Genomic DNA, 18,380 nt, shown 5'->3' with positions numbered 1-18,380 from the left:
GCCAACCCACATGGCCTCTCCTGTCTGGTGGCTTTTTCCTCTAAGGAATGCGAATGTGATCATACCGTAGCCATATGCTGTAATCATTAAGTCCATATTTGCTTCTTTTTACATGACCATGCAGATTCGTGACCTAGGGAGTCATATATCTGTTTGCAGGCAAAATCACCTCCTCATTGAAGTAACCACCCTGTAAGCCATTCCAAACCTCACAGGGCAAAGAGAGTCACACAAGGCCACACAGGTTGTCAGTGGCAGTGGGGGAGATGAGCGTCCAGGGTCCAGGTCAGCTCCACCATACCTGCTGTGACTGTCATCCCCCTCATAAGCTGAGAAGCACTCAATTAAATAGCACCCACTTGCCCAACCCTGCTCAGAAGTTGGCAGGCAGGTCACCTGCATCTCTCCTCTCCTTGAACCAGTGCTGTTGCTGGGTTGGAGGAGGTAGAGACTCAGATGAAGGAGACGAAGAAGCACTTGGGTATATTTCTTGGTCTTATTTCACTTTTCCACTTTCACCACTACTGAACTGGAACACAGCAACCTCTTATGTACACAATGGTTTATTAAAGGAATGTACGGCCCACATCAGCCTAGCAAGGATTCTACTGGTAAACCTTCCCATGGCCAAAGGAAAAAAAAGCAGGAGTTGAGTGGCTGGGGTGGGGTATAGGCAATGGAGAGAGGGCAGAGGGGTGTAGAAGCTGAAGGGGCTAGAAGCTTACTCCTGAGTTTCTTCTTCTGTCTTCAGATCTTTACTTCTTATGGCCAAAGACCCAGCTGTTTCAATTGGCTGGAGATGCACTCTTCTAGACTGCTCAAGACAGCCAGAGAGAGGGGAGGAGGGAAGAAGGATACTGTGGAAAGGGATGGTGGGGCAAACATTTAGAGCTAGAAGCCACTACTGTGCCAATGCTAAAGTTTCTGTCTCTTAGCCTAAAAAAGCCAGTGCAGTAGGGGCCTTATCGCTCTTAGTTTGCTAGGTTTCCCCTCTGAAATAATGAGCAGATTTAGCCAGGCTAGCAGAAAACAGAAAGGAAGAGCACGGGGCTGTGCAGCAGTTAACAGAATCTTGATTCTTGCTCTATGGTCGGTACTTGCACAGGAAGTGTTGGTGCTTGTTGCATTCGTTGCTGCTCCAAGTTAAGAAGTCTGTAAGAAAATAAACAGACATTTAAATCCATTCAGTCCTGTACTGAGCTTGCCAGAGTTATCCGGGTGTTTTTCTTGGAGTCATAGATAAGGTGATATGATGGTTGACTTTATGTGTCAACTTGGCTAGGCTATGGTGTACAGTTGTTTGATTGCTATGAAGATGTTTTTTAGGTATGATTAATGTTTAAATATCAGTAGACTTTGAGTAAAGCAGATGACCCTCCATCATGTGGGTGGGCCTCCTCCAATCAATTGAAGGCCTTAAGAGAAAAGACTGGTCTCCCAAAGAGGAAGAAATTCTGCCTCCAGACTGTCTTTGGACTCAAGACCACAACATTAACTCCTGCAAGAACTTCCAGCCTGCTGGCCTGCCCTGTGGTTTTCAGACTTGACAGCCCCCACAATTGCGTGAGCAAATTCCTCAAAGTAAATCTTTGTCTCTCTATATATACATCCCACTACTTCTGTTTCCCTGGAGAACCTTAAGACAGATACTAACTTTCCCAATGAAAGAAAACCACTTTAAATGTCACACACCATGGCAAAAGCTCCACTCCAGCACTGCTTTTGAAGAAAGGCAGGGGTTGACATGAATCAACTGAGAACGAGGGGCTCTTGTGTTGAAGCAGGACGCAGTGAGGATCTGAGGGTGGCCTTTCCTAGGCTCTAAGAAGCTCCTGTTCAAAGTTAAAAGAACTGAAAGCTGCTAAAGCCATTCACATCCCAACAGGCCATCTGCTTATGAAAAAGGACTGAGCCCAAGGCGGAGGTGGCCCTTTGAAGGACTGAAGTATTTTTGAGGTGAGATCCAGCTACTTCCCTCCCAGAAGCCAAGCTCCACAGCATCACTTGTCATCCATGGGTGCCTGCAGCAGAGCAAGGAGTTGTTCCCTGGCTAGGTGTCTGCTTGGGCCCTGACCTGCAGATCTGACCCTGTTCCCAGTGTGTGTGGGGTGGGTGAGAGCTCTGGGGAGAGGAGGAGGGGAGGTGTGCCCCTCCCACTCCTAGGATGGTGCCTGCCCATGCCAGCATCCATAGTGCTCAGCGCAGGGGCCACAGAGTATAAATGAAATGGGCCCTGCAAGCTTGTGGGTACTTTCACAGTGTGGGGCAAAGAGAATACAGCACAAGGCCATGGGCCAGGCTTGAGACTGACTCATCAGCCGGTCCTTTTGAGGTTGCTGCCCATTGAGCCTGTGGATAAGCTAGTACAGCAACTTCAAACAATCAAGCACAGCACAGCTCACCACGGGCACTAAGCTAGAGAGCTCCACTTTTCCCACCTCACCAGAGGCGGAGTGCAGGGAAGGGTGAGTGAGAGACCTTACTTTCCCTCTCCTCCAGGCCACGGAGCCATGAGCCTAACTTGCACATGATAAACACGCCACATGTATTCAGATAATTAGGACGATTATTTCCTCCTTTTTATAAAGAGGCATTTGAGGCACAGAGAAGTAAGAGAGCTGCACAGGGTCACACAGCTCAGTTAGGAGGAGCTGGGATTCTACCCTGGGCATTCAGAATGCAGAACCCGTGCTCTTGACCTCAATGTATACTGAATATGAAATTTCTTTTTCAAACTGCAAAATCCCACTTATCATTGTTAAATGTCTCAAAGTGGACCAGCAAAACGTCAGGAAACACTGCAAGCTGCAATTTTCCAGAGTCACAAAACACATTCTGATGTAAAGGCTCCCCTTTACATCAGAAAGGGTGAGAGAGAAACACACCAAGTAAAATGCTCTGAAATTCTTTCTAAAGAGATATAAAAAAGGAATAGCTCTGTCACAGAGACAGAACAAGAATGTGTGTGTGGCTGTGTATTGGGGCATTAATATTATATAAATTTTGAATTAAAAAAAATTAGAAACAGAGTGGGGAGCAAAATCCATTGTACTGATGTGGCTGAGGGGCATGTGCTTTTAAACTCTACCTTCCACCAGTTCTTCTCAAATCCTTGCTTCATTCCTTGTGCTCTTCTGCCTTGAGAGCCAGTGTTCTGACAGCCACGAGCTGGGTGAGTAACCGTGGGAAAGGAAAGGAACCCAAAGACGTGCTGTTCCCAGAGAGCTTCAGTCTTCCGGTTCCCATCCACACAACAGAGGCGACTCCGCTACTGAAGTTTGCTGATGTGATCACCGACTCACAGGGAAAGGACTTTTGTTTGAGAACTTTGTCCAGTGGAAATGTCAGAATCTGGGGAATGTGAGGGACTTGGGGAGGCATCTGGTCTACTGCTCCCAAACCAGGTCTGGCCTCCAGCCCCAGAGAGTCTGATGTTGCAGGTCTGAAAAGCGAATCCCTGATATTGGTATTTTTACAGTTGTTCCTCATTTGATTCTTTGGTGCCATGGAGCCTCGCTTCTAACACTTTTAATGCGTTAACTGCAATAAAAACTACAATGTCCACCTTTTGCTTGGTTAACTCTGGTTGTAAAGTTTCTCACTGCTTCCTGGGGTAGCTCGTTATGTGTTTGAGCAGCGCTAACTGTTCAACATTGTTTTCCTTGATTAGAATAAAAATCCACTTGTGGGTAGCCTCTGCCTATTGGTTTTGGTTGTGTTCTTTCCATCTGAGCCGACTTCTGCCTTGAACAGCAGCAGCTGTGCTCTCACCGGTCTGTGCACATCCCCTCTCTGGCTGTTTATCTCGGAGGGTTTTCCTCAGACTGTGTCTCATCGTGTCTGCCCTTCGCCTCGTGCTGTTAGAAAGTTTTCTCACTCTCTTTTTCCTTCTTATAAGTTTATTCCTCAGACAACATTAAACTTCCCCCATGTCCTGCTGGGGGTGGCCGAGTCCCTCCCTTCCCCAGCCCAATAGCTGAGACCTCAGCCCAGGCCTGCCCCACGCTGACTTCTTGGCTGGCAGGGGGTCCTGGTGTCACTATGATGGCCTATTAGACCCACTGGGATATTCTCAAGTGTATGACCTTTGGCATTGAGGATTCTTTAATATCCTGTGATCTTGTACAGCTGAAGTTTTCTACACCGCTTATTTGTCATGGTTCTCACCAGGGGGTGAATTTGCCCTCTGCAGAAAACACTTGGTCATTCTTGGAGATATTTTTCACGACCTGGGAGGAGGAGTGCTACTGGCACCTACCGATTAGAGACCAGGGATGCTGCTCAACCTTGTGCAAAGTACAGGATAGCCCCCACAACCAAGAAGTACCCAGCCCAAGGTGTCACCAGGATGAATGCTGAAAAGTCTAACTCATGAGCAGAAAGACAAAGAATGAAAGCAGGCCAGGGAAAGGAGGAGGCTCATGCAAGTGTGTGCAGCCTGCACTGAGCTTCAGGCCAGTGCATTCTGGGGACAGGATTCAGGGAAACAGGAGGGAAGAACTGAGGCAAAGACCAGCTTTCCAGGGCTCATGGCAAACCCTCATTTTAAAGAAGTCAGAAGAGATTTATCTGTCTTCACCGCATATATTTACTCCCTGTGGTCTGGGTTTCCCAAAATGGGATATATATCCCCCTCATGGTATAGAATATGATTTTAAAATAAGTGTATTTCAGAAAAAATTGAACGGATTTAAAGAAAATATGAGTAAATAACAACAGCTGGAACATTGATAGGACAAAGACTGTAAAGTGATCACAAAGGACTGAAGGTTGGTAACCTATGTCTGTGGCAAGGCCACTGCCCTGCTGGAGAAAAGAGTTGTTAGTGTGGAATGGGGAGGGCAGGAGTCCCCTGTGTCTATTTTTGCTCTTACTAGGTAAAGGGAAGGGTCTACGCATGGAGAAGTGGTGAGGGGCGGTGCATTAGAACTTACTGTTATTGGAGCTCATCTCAGTACAGTGCTTGTTCCCACCCACGGACTTGCCGGACCAGGATCTGTACAGATACATGGCCCCATCAATCCACTGCCACCGCTGCCTCTGCAACAACAGGAGATGGAGAGGCGTACGGCTCAGCAACCCGCCTGCCACAGCCAAGGAAGTCCCTTCAGTCCCCTTTAAAACATATTTTCATTGCAAATGTTGGGAAAGTGCAGAAATGCTTAAAGAAGGAAAAAGAGAAAGTCATTCCACTCAACCACTAATAGGACAACATTACCAATGCTACTGCAAGAAATAGAAATAGATGTAAGTATTTATTCCATCTGAATGACAGGGTTCTGACTGATAGCAATGTGAATGCATAAAAATGCAAAATTTCTGATAGTCAAATAAATGACATTAAAAAAATAATTGCACAAAATATTTGTAACAACTACGGTAAAGGATTATTAGTTTTTCTGTAACATAATATTCAAAAAGAGAAAAAGCCATAAGATATTGATAGACAAACACTAAGGGATGAACACATACATATTCATGAAAGAGGGTGATGAATGTGTGGTATCTTCAGCAGTTTTATTAAGAAGCAGGAAGTATGGGGGTTCCCGCTTTATGTTCCCTGTGTTTGTTTGAGTCAACTAAAGAAGTCCCACCAAGCATCTGTCAACTGAAGACCCCACACCTAGACCTCAACAACAGCTGTTCCTTACAAAGGCCGCTCATGTCATTTCTTACAATAGGGTACTGATAAAAAGAACAGGAAGTTACAGCGAAAAGCATCAAGGATAACATAAAGAAAATTAGAGCACCAAAAAAAAAAAAAAAAAAAAAAAAGGCTAGCTGAAAGTTTTCAACTTTAACTCAAGATCCAATGGAGATTTGATTGATCTGTCTCATAATAGGCCCGTGTGTACACACACACACACACACACACACGAACTTGTTAAGGCTTTAAAACGTTGGTAATTTTGTGTTCTGCCTTTCAGGAGGGCCTTAATTAGACAGAGGTCTATACATTTAAATCATATCCTCCACCGAGGGCCAGAACTGGGTCCCTGACCTTGAGGCCTTGGTCTCTGTCAGCTGGAGGTGCATCTGGAGAAGATCCACCCGCTGTGTCCCTGTTATAGGCCGGGAGGCCATTCCTCAAAAAAGAGAATGCCAGCCTGGCTTTCCCAAGAGGGCCTTTGTGGCCAAGTCTGAGGTTACCTTCTGTGGGTCGTGCAGGCCAATCCATACGGGCTGGCTTCTCTGATAGCCACTTATGTACTCTGCTATGGTGCTGGCTTCCTTTACATTCAGGATAGATGCCAGGTGGGCTCCGTTTTCGTAAGACTGACACTCGAGCTAGTACAAGGAGAGGTCCTGTTAATGATGCCTGCATGTTTAAAGCACAGCCCTCTCCTCAGAACGCTAGTCCAAGCAGGAGGGACTCACACAGCCCCCACGTCCTCCACACAGAGTGCTCTAAACCCCACAGAAGGCTTCCTGCCAGCCTGGCAGAAAACACAACTACCGCAGCGTTCGGTCTCAAGAAAGAGGCAGTGCAAGGCCAGGGCGAGAGATTGAGGGTCTGAGGACATGCCCGGGATCCTGGTCTTGCCTCTCAGGGCATATGTGACCTTGACAAGTCACTTCACCTCTCTGAGGCTCAGTTTCTTCATCTGTAAAATAATTACTGCTACCTATGACCTGTCATGAGACCTATTGTGTTATAATACTGCATTTCAACAGATCTAAGAAACTGCTGATTGTAAAATGTGGCATTATTTTATGTCCCATGAAGAAAGAAAATAAAATCACTGTCAATGAATCTATGATACACTGTGACACAGCGTGTTTGTAGCACACACCTGATTTCAGAAGTGTCAGAATGTGAATACAATGTGCATCAGAGAACAGACGTTACAGCAGTGCTCTTTGCGGGACACCTCCAATACACTGGGCACCCCACCATTCAGTCCTAACAGCAGCCCAAGGAGATGGGGCCCACCTTTAGTTTACGGATGGGGAGACAGGGGATCAGGAAAGGGCAACTGGACACAGGAAGAGAGCCCAGCTCTCCCTAATTCCTAAGCCTACATTGTGTTTATTTTAAATTATTATTAGCCGGCTGGGCGTGGTGGCTCAAGCCTGTAATCCCAGCACTTTGGGAGGCCAAGGCAGGTGGATCACGAGGTCAGGAGATCGAGACCATCCCGGCTAACACGGTGAAACTCCATCTCTACTAAAAATACAAAAAATTAGCCGGGCGAAGTGGCGGACACCTGTAGTCCCAGCTACTCAGGAGGCTGAGGCAGGAGAATGACGTGAACCCAGGAGGCGGAGCTTGCAGTGAGCCGGGATCGTGCCACTGCACTCCAGTCTGGGAGACACAGCGAGACTCCATCTCAAAAAAAATAAATAAATAAAATAAAATAAATTATTATTAGCCTATGTTACATAAGAATAACACATTGTAAATTGTAAGCAGTGGTCTGTAACTCATTTTGACTTGCTAGTGAATGGGCATCGATCAATTGCCTAAACATATGAGGTGATCCTCCGGAGGAGAGGAGTCGGCTCCCCGTGCTGGTGGAGAATCCCTGCCGATTGAAGGTGAATGTGCCCACTGCTTTGCCTTTCCTCAGCAGTAACCATGCCACCAAATCTGGTTGGATTTCGGGGTTTCCTGGGCACTAGAGGCAGATATGTAACTATCCGCTTTGTTGCAACTTTTAAAACTTTCAGCTCTAATCCCAAATCTGTTTTACTCCTTTATGTCTGCATATCGATCCCAAATTTTTCCTTCTGAGGTCCTTTGCAAAAGTGCTGTCTTCTTTCACATCCAAGGCCATGCAATCTGAATTTTTCTTGTGGGTGAATAAATGGTAATCACTCACAGTTTTAAGGATTGTATGAAACACATGACATGACAAATTCTTGTTCTGTACCCAGAAACCTGTTGTTCAATTAAACAAGGCAAATGTTTATATATATGGGCGTGTGTATGTAAACTTTATTTTATTCTCTTCTGAGGTTGTGTTACATGACAAGAAATTGAATTAATTCAATAAAATTTTAGTTTGGGTTGCTTAGGTTTTTACTGATCCCATTCTTGCTTTTACTAATTTACCCAAGATTAGATGTGATTACTATTTAATAATAATTTAGTCCTCACACTGACAAACCACTTACAATACCAGCATGCTTCTATCACTGTAATTCTATTTAATTCTCAGGCCCATGAGGCATGCCAGCCAGATGACCAGACAGCATTTATTGAGTGCCCACTGGGTACCAGCCACAAAAGATCCTGTGTCAGAAGGGGAAACAGACTTGGAGTATGTACGCGATAGCCTCCCTCCCAGTTCACACAACTGGTACTGCTGGAGCTGTAACTAGAACTCAAGCCTCTGCCTCTCAAGCTCAAGGTCGCATGTCCATGTGCTTCTCACGTTGCCTCCATCAGCTTCCAGGGGTCTCAAGAGCCAAGGGCAGTAGCAACACTGGTGAGGAATCGGGGAGCCGCACAGCCCTTGTTGGGTTTGAGGGGTCCCCTTTGGCCTCACCGTCCCAGCACCCCCTCTGCATCCTGGTCCTGTTAACTTTGTTTAAGGTTCAGCGTCAATCCTGTGGGCTGTTCTTTCTTGAGACCCTGAATTGGCATCTACCATGTGCCATAGGCTTTATGCAAGTTGTTTTAATGAATCCTCCTGACATGTCCATGAAGTAAAAAGTATTATCCCACTTTCCAGTAGGGAAACAGGTAAAGGGAGGTACCTAGTGAATTGCAGCGTAGTGATGTAAACTCAGGTCTCTATTACTCCACGGTTCCCAGACATCTTCCTCTTTGTTCTCTTTGTTTTCACAGAGAAAAGCTATTCCTCTCCACGAGCTCATTTTCTTTCCAGGGACAGAGTCTGGGAAGCCCTTTCTTCACTCTGTTTCTCTCCCCTTTTTATACAATTATTCAGGACTCAGCTCAGACTTTGCTGGGGTTGCTGCATCAGTTATTCTCAGTGTAAACTTGGGCAAGTCATTTATACTCATGCTGCATTGAAACGTTCTGTTTCAATGTCGCAAGCCTGCATTAACCCTGGGCTTTCTAAGGCCAGAGAATACATTCATAGCCTCAGTAGCTGGCACGTGGTAGGTGCTTCATTCTGCTTTTGTTTGTTTGTTTGTTTTCTGTTTTTCATTGTCTAGTTTTATACAGGGATTCTAAGACCACATGGGCCCAGATCATGCCAAATATACCTATATGACTCCCCCAATTAATCACAATTCGGCAGCAGCGACTCCCCACACGTGGCTGAGATAACTTACTTTGACTGTCTATTTGGTGATCTCTCAGACAAAGCTTCAATGAAATAAAATGGACATGTTTGTGGACTGTGTAGAGCAGTGGAAAAGTTTCCACATTTTCTTGGACGCTTCACCTTCTGTCGGCGGCTCCAAGGTGTCTGCTCCAGGCGTGTCTACACACCTCTCTCTGGTAGATCTCTTACAGGAACTTCATTATCCTTTCTGTGAATTCCTCATCTTCTCTTCCTCCTTTGATTGATGTATTTCTGTCTCCTTTACTGACAGTGAGCTTGCTGAGGGTAGGGGCTATTTCCTATGTATCCGTATGTGCTTGTAGCCCATCTAGGGTGTGGCATACAGCACCTGCTTCAGCAATGCTTACGGAATTGAAAGAGTTGAACACACAACCCTCTTCTCTCCATTTCACCAGCCAAAGGGGTTTCTCTTCATAGTGCCCAGGAAGGACACTTGATCCTGAATCAAATGAGATCTGGGGCTCTGGCTGGTCCTTTGCTCTAGAAAGCCCAGGCCAAGCAGGCGGCAAATTTCTTACCTCAGCATCAGACCAGTTCCTCAGCTTCCTGAAGTAACCATAGCAATTGGGCTTGTGGTAAAACCATCCAGGAGCACAGCTGGGTCTCCTGATGACATCTGCACATAAACAAGAGGCAATTGCATGTTATGATAGCAAAAACAATCAATTCCCAGACTTGATACAGTTTGCAATCAGGAACCCCTTGAATGAAGAGAGTCCCTTCATGAAGATTCCTGCTACACTGTCAAAAATGTATACAGTTTACACTTCTTCTGGCTTTTCCCAAAGGGACCTAAGGCCTTTTACCAGTGTGACTGTGTTTCTGCGATTACTGGACACTGCCTCTGAACTGACACTAATTCCAAGAAAATGTCACTGCGGTCCACCAGTCAGAGTAGGGGTTATGGAAGTCAGGTGATCAATGGAGTTTTAGCTTGATCTGCCTCACAGTGGGTCCAGCGAGTCCACTGGGTCCCCTGAACCCATGCTGTGGTTATCTCCCCAGTTCTGGAATGCATAATTGGAATAGACACACGTACATAATTGGACTAGATAGACACACATAACTGGAATAGATTCTCAGCAGCTGACGGAATCTTGTATTAGTAGTGAAGGTCAAACAACTATGATTTAAGGCATCACAAGAGTGGATGAGGGACATAAATTGGTAGTTTGGGGCATTCCAAGGAGGGAGAAGTCACTTTGGCCTGGGAGACAAGGGATGGGTTACATGGCAACTTGACTGGAACTTGAGCATAGGTGGGCTATGTGTCAGTACTGGGGGAGGGAACATTTTAGGCAAAGGAAGCAGGAATGTGAGGGCATGCATAGAAACAGCAAGCACTTAAGTCTGCCTTAAGGGCTTAAGAGACAGGGTGTCCATCAGGCAACCGTGGCAGAAATAGGAAAGAGCCAGGACCTAGAAGCAAAGGAATCTATGATTCAGGGAGGCACATGATTTTCCTGCTAGTCAACTGGTGAATGGGCAATGTCGCTGTATCTGAAGGTTTATAAAGAGGGGGAGATGGCTGGATGTACAGAGGCACCAGGTGATCGAGGGGATGTCAAGCTAGCAAGTGTAGGCTTTGTGACCATGTGGCTACCTTCTGACACCATGATGGGTGCAAAAGTGTTTCCTTCCGTAAGGGATGTCCACAGACTGCAGCTGTCATAACAGTATGTTTTCTCTCCTCATTCAAATGATACTACTGTCTCCTATTTGCCCCACTCTTCTGTTTTATTTCAGCCCCTGCCTGTACATCTCCCAGGGCTCCCCATTGCTTTCAGAGGAGCTCTCTGCTCATCTAGCATGTAAAAGATTTTATAACCTGGCTGTATGCCCCTATCCAGCCACATGCTTCTATGCCACAGTCCCAGCTCCGTCTTGGAACATGAATGCTCAGTGTAGCTTTAGATCCTTTGTCTGTGCTATTCCTGGTATCTGTGAATAATGAATAATGACCAACCTAGCTAAGGCAAGGCAGGAAAGGTTTCAGTGAGTATGTCAAATATACTACAAACAAACAGCAAAGATATTCATGTATTTAAATGCTTCATCTTCTACTACATTCAGAAATATGAACATAATTTTATGATAAATAAAACGCAGCCTTTATGCCATTGCTGTTACTACTAGTACCACTGTCACCAGCTTTTGTAGATAAGGTGCTTGACTTTCTATCATCTCTCTGTTCTCTCCCTGTCTTTGTACTCTCCATCTCTGTCTCTTTTGTCTCTGTGTCTTTGTGTGTCCCTCCTTGTCTATGACTATCTGTTTTCTGCTCTCATTCTTTTTTCTCCCTCTCCTTGCTCACTTTTCTATCTCTCTCCCCTCCCCTTTCTGCCCCTCACCCTGCGAGGTGCTTTCTTGGTGCCAGGCACCATGTTAAGTGTTTTATCCATATTGTACTTTTAACAAGATTGCTTGAGGAGGTGGGGAAACAGGCTCAGGGTGGTCATCTGCCCAAGGTCACACAGAAAGATAGAAAAGCTGCTTTGCAGATCCAGTTCTCTATGACTTAAAAATCTATGTTACTGCCACCAGCCCTCCCAATATTTATAAACATGAGAAATTCAAAACTTAGCAACAGAAATAATTAACTGGGCTGCCTTGATTATTTTGTCAGGAGGAAAAGAAATCCTTGCACTTCAAGGAAAAATTGATCTTCTTAAGAGAAGGCTGGCCATTGATTACCGGAGGGCAGACATGACATGGGCTTGAATTTCAGAAAGGGACAGCTGCGAAAACATGCCTTCCATTGTAATACCGGTGAGACTGTTCTGAAAGAGGTGGCAAAGAGGAACCCAAATCTCTGACCTTTGGCCCGAGGACAAAGACCCCTGGCCTCACACCTGGGGCTTCTGGTTTGGTCTTGTGCCCTCTGAAGCAACTCTCCTTGGCATTCTGTGAGCAAACATATTAGGACAGACCCTCTACCACCATGGTCCTTGTTTCCCCCGGATCCAAGCTGTGAAAGCAGAGGGCCTAGGGACATACGCAGAGGACTTGGAGGGACAGAGTGGTCAGAGTGAAGAAGACCCAAGACCATGCTGGAGCCCAGACAATCACAACTCTCTCTCTTCTCTTTCTCTCCTTTCTCTGACTCTCTTTGTGTTTCTCTGAGTGTTGCTCTCTGACCATCTCTCTGTGTTCAATTTTCTCTGTGCATCTCCGTCTTTGACTTTCTATACATCTCTCCGTTCTCTCCCTGTCTTTGTACTTTCTGTCTCTTTTGTCTCTCTGCCTATGTGTGTCCCTCCTTGCCTATGACTTCTCCCTGCTTCTAATTCTTTTTCTCCCCCTCCTCTTTCCTCCCTTCATCTCTCTCCCCTGCCCTCTGCCCCACACTCTGCAATGTTGCAGCTATGGCCGTGAGCCCCCTGGTGGAGACATTTTAGCTCCTAGATACGCAACTAACAGCCGCTCTGCTGTGCTGTGGCTCTGCCTTCTGCTACCCCACTCCCATCGCCCAGGCTAGAGTGCAGCGGTGCCATTTCAGCTCACTGCAGCCTCGACTTCCCAGGCTCAGGTGGTCCTCCCACCTCAGCCTCCCGAGTAGCTGGGACTACAGGTGAGCACCACCATACCAAGCTAGTTTTTTGTACTTTTTTTTAGTAGAGACGGAGTTTCGCCACATTGCCCAGGCTGATCTCGAACTTCTGGGCTCAAGTGATCTACCCACCTTGGTGTCTCAAAGTTCTGGGATTACAGGCATGAGCCACCGCACCCGGCCTTACTCCACACATTTATTGAGCATTTACTATGTATCCGAGAAAGGTCCAGACCATTTACATATATTCTAATCATCTTCATCATAACCTTGTCATTATTCCTATGTTCCAGATGAAGAAGCAAAGGCAGAAAGAAGTCATCATGTCCCAGGATCCTACAGCAAATAAATGATAAAAGCAAGATTTGACCCCAGACAGACAGTCTGACTCCAAGTCTTAGTCATCTTAGTAATGATGCTCAAGTTAATGCTTTAAATCCTATATGGGTCAAGCACATCCGTTGAGATTATTTTGTTTAATTACCAGAGCCTCCCTGAGAGATAGGTGTGGATAACCATTTCCATTGTACAGAGAAGGGAACCTCCTCACAGAGGTGAGTAAACTACTGAGGTTATCCAGATGGGGAGTGTGGTGGAAACTGGGAGAGAAGTCAATGTTTCCATGGTGGCCTTAGAATGTTGACCCCACCTCACATGGTGCTACAGCCCCTCATCTCTACACATGCATTGTCAAGAGGTTTCAGCTTCCAGCGTCTTGCCTGGACTACTCTAATACTCTTTCTACTCCATCACTTATTACATGTGTGACCTTAGAAACGTGATTTAATCTCTTTTAGCTTTACTTTTCTTGTCTGTACAGAGGGATCAACAATATATGCCTTCTTCACACAGTTGTTGGGAGGATTAATTAAGATAACTCATGTACAGTGATTAGCACAGAGCTTAGTGTATAGGAATTGTTCGATAAACAGTAGCTAGTTAAAACCTGAAACTATTAACACCCATCATCATTACTATGTAATAGTTTTGAAAATATAAGGCAGATGAAGTTTTTTAGTGTCCATAAATGATGTTGCTCTATGTCTGTCCGCTCACTGAATCAATGCCATGAATTGCTTCAGGTGAAGGGCAGGTATCAGGACAAAGAACTCACTGTGGAAGCAACAAGAGTCTAATATTCACTGAGAGAGAAGATTAATTTCTAAGTCCCCTCTATTTCTTTTAAGTAGGGCAGTGCAAAGAACATTTAGGATATGTCATAAGGGAGGATCCCCAAGATAGTAAAAAATAAGTAGAATGTCTTTCTACAGCTGGGAGGGAGATCTACCTGGAAAAAGAGAAATTGAAGGACCTGTGGTGAATGTTGTGTCTGCATTTCCTCCTCAGGAGAGAAGCCAGAGAGGTTAGTGAGATCCCAGGGGTGGGAAGAGGGTTGCATCACATTCCCCAGGATATAGCTCGGGCAAATTTCAAGTTTCATTAAGGAGGCCTGAAGTCAGCACAGAACAAGAGTGGCAGGGAACCACCTGGCCATGTAGAAATGGCCACAGAAGACAGCTCTGCAGGAGGGGCTCAGGAGCAGCCCCTCAGAGCCTTGCACTCTCTTGTATGGTTTCTCTCACATGGCTGAGTTCCACAGGTCCTGAGAAGCCTGAGATAGTTCAGCGAATGGGTGTAGGGTTGAAGGCAAAGAGCCATGGAGGACATATTAAGGATAAGCTATGACTAGGACCACCGACTGCAGCCATAGGGGCCAAGACGATGCCCAAAGAACCTTGCTTCTCTTCGTATGTCCTTCCAAACCATCCTACCGTTGGCCGAGGGCATTCCCCAGCAGTAGCAGTGCTAAGTAACTGACAGCACTGGACCCCTCTGGAAGCCCTCTTCTCAACAGAGGCAATGCTCAAACATGGATTCTTCACTCACTCTTACATGCCCAACACCCAGCAAGGCCACATGGGACTGTGAAAGGCACTAGAAGCCCAAACATCACTTAGTCTTACTGTGTGACGTTGGGCAAATCTCTACCCTTTTCTGGAATCCATTTTCCTTGTAAATAGAACAAAGAAATTACATCAGATGAGATCACATTTCATTTCCTTCCATTTCTGGTATTCTGTGACATTTCTTCTTAGCTCACTTGTACAGTGTTCCTCCCCTGCTTTCTCTATTGGTGGATTCTACAATATTGCTACTCACTTTGTTGCCATGTTACTTTGCACTTGATGTGTGATCTATAAATGTTTAAGCGCCATCTCTCCAACTCGACTGTAGGTCCCTTGCAAACTGGAATCCCTAATAATGCTCAAATGGTAAACCAGTGCATAAGCATTGAGGAATTCTGATTATGGCTATGACTTATTGACAATCTGCTAGGCAACAGGTGTTTTAAACACATTATCTCTGCCCTTCACAAAAAAACTTGCTAAATTAATGTTATAACTTACACTTAACTGATGATTTAAGTATGGGTTATAATCATATGGTATTGGGTTTTGTTGGATTCTACAGCCCTTGAATTTTTTAGTACTTATCTTTGTTTTTCATCTCCATGTTTAAAAACCTATTTCTTGCAGTTCCTAAATGTTTTTGTGGGTGAATGGAAGGGTGTCCCACGTGGGCTGTGTGAACACTGGCTGTGCCTCAGTTTCAGCTAAGTGATGGATACTCACCACCCAGGACTCCTATTTTGGCCAGGCAGTTCAGCAATAGGAGCAACCGCATGCTTCTGGAAGCCATCTTCCTCCTCCCCTGAGGATGCAGCTACTGCAAGGATCTCAGAGACCTTACAAGCGCTTCTTTAAAACTCCTGGGTTCTCCTTGATCTGCAAATCTGAACACATTTGCACAGGTGAGAAGGACCCAGGAATCTAGATGCCGACTCACATATGGAGGAAAATAATACAACATTTTCCTGGCTAAATCCAGACTTTATAATGAAGGGAATCTCAAGTTAGATGTACAGGTTAGAAACTTTTAAGAGATTTTGTTCTTACCTGCAAGACCTCCTAGGCAGGTGCCAGAGATCTAACTATAGCAGGCTGAACAGTTTCACAGTCTTAATGGAGGCAATTTGTAAACCACCGAGCACTCGCCCCTGTTAGCTTCAGGAGAGCCAGCAGAGGGCGCCCAAGGCAAGCTTCCTCACGGATAAGGCGGATATGGGCATTTTGTGTCAAGAAAATCCAATAGAGTGGCTCCGACGTTGAATTTTTAAATGCTAAAATTAAACGTGAGCACAGTGTCCAATACCCACATTTTACAGATGAGAAAACCTAAGGTCAGTAAGTATGAAGTAATTTGTTCATAGACACCAGCTACAAGCGGATCTGACTCCATCAGCACTCTTTTGTTTACGCTTAGTTGACATCATTTTTAAAAATAAAGAACATGGCTTTATCTTTTCCCCATTAGCAAACAACACATGAGCTATTAGAAAATCAATGCAAAACTAGAAAATAAGAAGTAAACCCCACCTCCAGGAGATAGATAATTTGGTGAGTAGCCTACAGATATCTTTCGTGTACAATTTTATATAAATGGGATCATATTGTCCCATAACCTGGTTTTGTTTCTCAGAAAAAGATTGATTGTAATACATTTGCTTGCACTCACATAACTTTCATGCATTTTAAATTTTTTCTTTAGTATAAATTCTCGTATGTAGAGTCGTGGCATCACACAATATGCACACTGCCATTTTAATACCCTTTGTTAAATGTATGGGCTGTGCCATTTACCTCATTAATAGGGCACTAAAAGGATGGGTTCCCTAAGCTCCCAGTGAATGCTTAATTTTGTCAAATTTTTGGTTAATTTTTGGTATATTAAAGAACTTTAGTGATTTAAAATATTTTATAATTACTAATGAAGTTGAACATCTTTTTATATAATGATTTGCTTTTTGTATTTGGTGAATTTTCAGTTTGCAGTTTTACGCATTTTTCTATTTCATTGTTTTTTTCTCCAATTTGTGAGATTCTTTTTGTATGTTTATTGCATTTCACGTGTTACTTATAGTATTTCTCAGTTTGTATTTTTCTCTTATAATTTTTGCCATTCTGAAATTTTCAAAAATTTTTTTTATGTTTTTAAAAATATTTTTTAAATTTATATTTATATCAAAAGACTGCCCATTACTGTCCCATAAGGTTAAACTATTTATCAGTGTTCTCTTCTATTTTCATCTGTCTGGACTTTGTTCTAATATAAGTATGAAACTGAGTTCTGGATTTCCCTCCCAAATAATTATTAAAATGAGTTAATTCATTGAATCCACATTTAATCATACTTTGTGATTAAAAATCTGAATATACAATCTAACTCTCAAATAAAGTGAACTGGCATTCATCGAATGCCTACCTGTCATGTTCATAAGTAAGCTGCACTAGGCCGGGTGTACTGGCTCATGGCTGAAATCCCAGCACTTTGAGAGGCCGAGGTGGGTGGATCACCTGAGGTCAGGAGTTCGAGACCAGCCTGGCCAACATGGTAAAACCCTGTCTCTGTTAAAAAATACAAAAATTAGCTGGGCGCGGTGGTGTAATCGCAGCTACTCAGGAGGCTGAGGCAGGAGAATCACTTGAACCTGGGAGGCAGAGGTTGCAGTGAGCTACCAGACTGCAGAGCCAAGATTTAACCCAACAGCTTGACACCAAACCCAATGCTCTTTACAGTGAAGGAAGAAAAGAAGGTAAATAATTTAAATCAAACAACACAGCAACAGAAAGCCTGACAAGCCTCGCTAGAAATACAATTTGTCATTTCTGGCCTGGCTAATAGCTGACAGAGGAAAACAGATGTTTAAAGAAAGCCCCCCATCATCAACCGCAAGGAGGATTACCTGTTTGGCAACCAAGACTGACTCTGAGGGCCCCTGCCTTCTTCAGTGTCTCCAGTGGTCCCTGTCAAAGTTTCCAGAGCTTTTATATCTTCTTGCCTCAGGAATTAATAATCTTTACTTTAATCATAAAGCAATAATATTATTTGAGAAAAATAATCCATCCATAAAAGTCTTATCTACAGTGAAAAAAATGAATCATATGAGAGACGACTTGAGAATGTACATAAGGTGTGCTCTGACTAGCCAGGAAAAGAACCTCTCCCTGTGTGCAAACAGAATCTTTTCTTTACGTCCCGTTATTAAAACTGACAATATCCTGTAATCTGGTATAAGCCCATCTTCCTCTCCCCTTAAGTTACTTTTTCATGGCTGTCTTTTCATCCCTTGGTATTGTGGATTTCTTTTATTTCTCTTTTACTTCTAGAAGGATTTTCTGTCAGGGTCAGGCATGGGTTATGACCCATGCGGTGGGACTTGAGGCCCACACACAGATTTTCCTCCTAAAGCACCAACTCCACTCCCTCAACATGCATGAGTTTCCTCAGAGATCTACTATTTGAGCTTCTCCCATGGAACAAGGGTGATCATGTCAAAATAGCTTACATCAACAGAGTGTGTTACAGTAAAGGGTTTTCCCTTAAGTCATCAAATATCCTTGTGAGCAGCACAGGACAGACATTCCCATTACACACTCAAGAAACCCGACCTTGAGAGAGATTAGAAACCTTCCAAGGTTCACAACGCTGGTCAGCAGTGGACCTGG

General features: G+C 44.5%; 1 protein-coding gene across 1 annotated transcript; it reads right to left on the bottom strand.

Moving 5' to 3' along the window:
• Nucleotides 1-477: 477 nt before the first annotated feature.
• Nucleotides 478-17,673, bottom strand: LOC105479065 (regenerating family member 4). The gene is made up of 6 exons (XM_011736861.2): nt 17,618-17,673; nt 15,447-15,607; nt 9,782-9,879; nt 6,151-6,288; nt 4,935-5,040; nt 478-1,152 (listed from the first exon to the last, which is right to left on the bottom strand). The coding sequence occupies exons 2-6, from the start codon at nt 15,511-15,513 to the stop codon at nt 1,085-1,087; spliced, it is 477 nt and encodes a 158-aa protein (XP_011735163.2). The 5' UTR covers nt 15,514-15,607; nt 17,618-17,673; the 3' UTR covers nt 478-1,084.
• Nucleotides 17,674-18,380: the final 707 nt, after the last annotated feature.

Source organism: Macaca nemestrina, chromosome 1, assembly GCF_043159975.1.
Source record: "Macaca nemestrina isolate mMacNem1 chromosome 1, mMacNem.hap1, whole genome shotgun sequence".
Lineage (NCBI taxonomy): Eukaryota > Metazoa > Chordata > Mammalia > Primates > Cercopithecidae > Macaca > Macaca nemestrina.
This window is presented reverse-complemented; position numbering and strand designations above follow the sequence as displayed.

Excerpts from the sequence above, each read along its gene's own strand:
- LOC105479065 (XM_011736861.2), bottom strand. The coding sequence starts at position 15,513 with ATGGCTTCCAGAAGCATGCGGTTGCTCCTATTGCTGAACTGCCTGGCC. Across the intron at positions 9,880-15,446 it reads CAAAATAGGAGTCCTGGGTG|ATGTCATCAGGAGACCCAGC; the intron begins GTGAGTATCCAT and ends GTTTATGTGCAG. Across the intron at positions 5,041-6,150 it reads GCCTGCACGACCCACAGAAG|AGGCAGCGGTGGCAGTGGAT; the intron begins GTAACCTCAGAC and ends CTGTTGTTGCAG.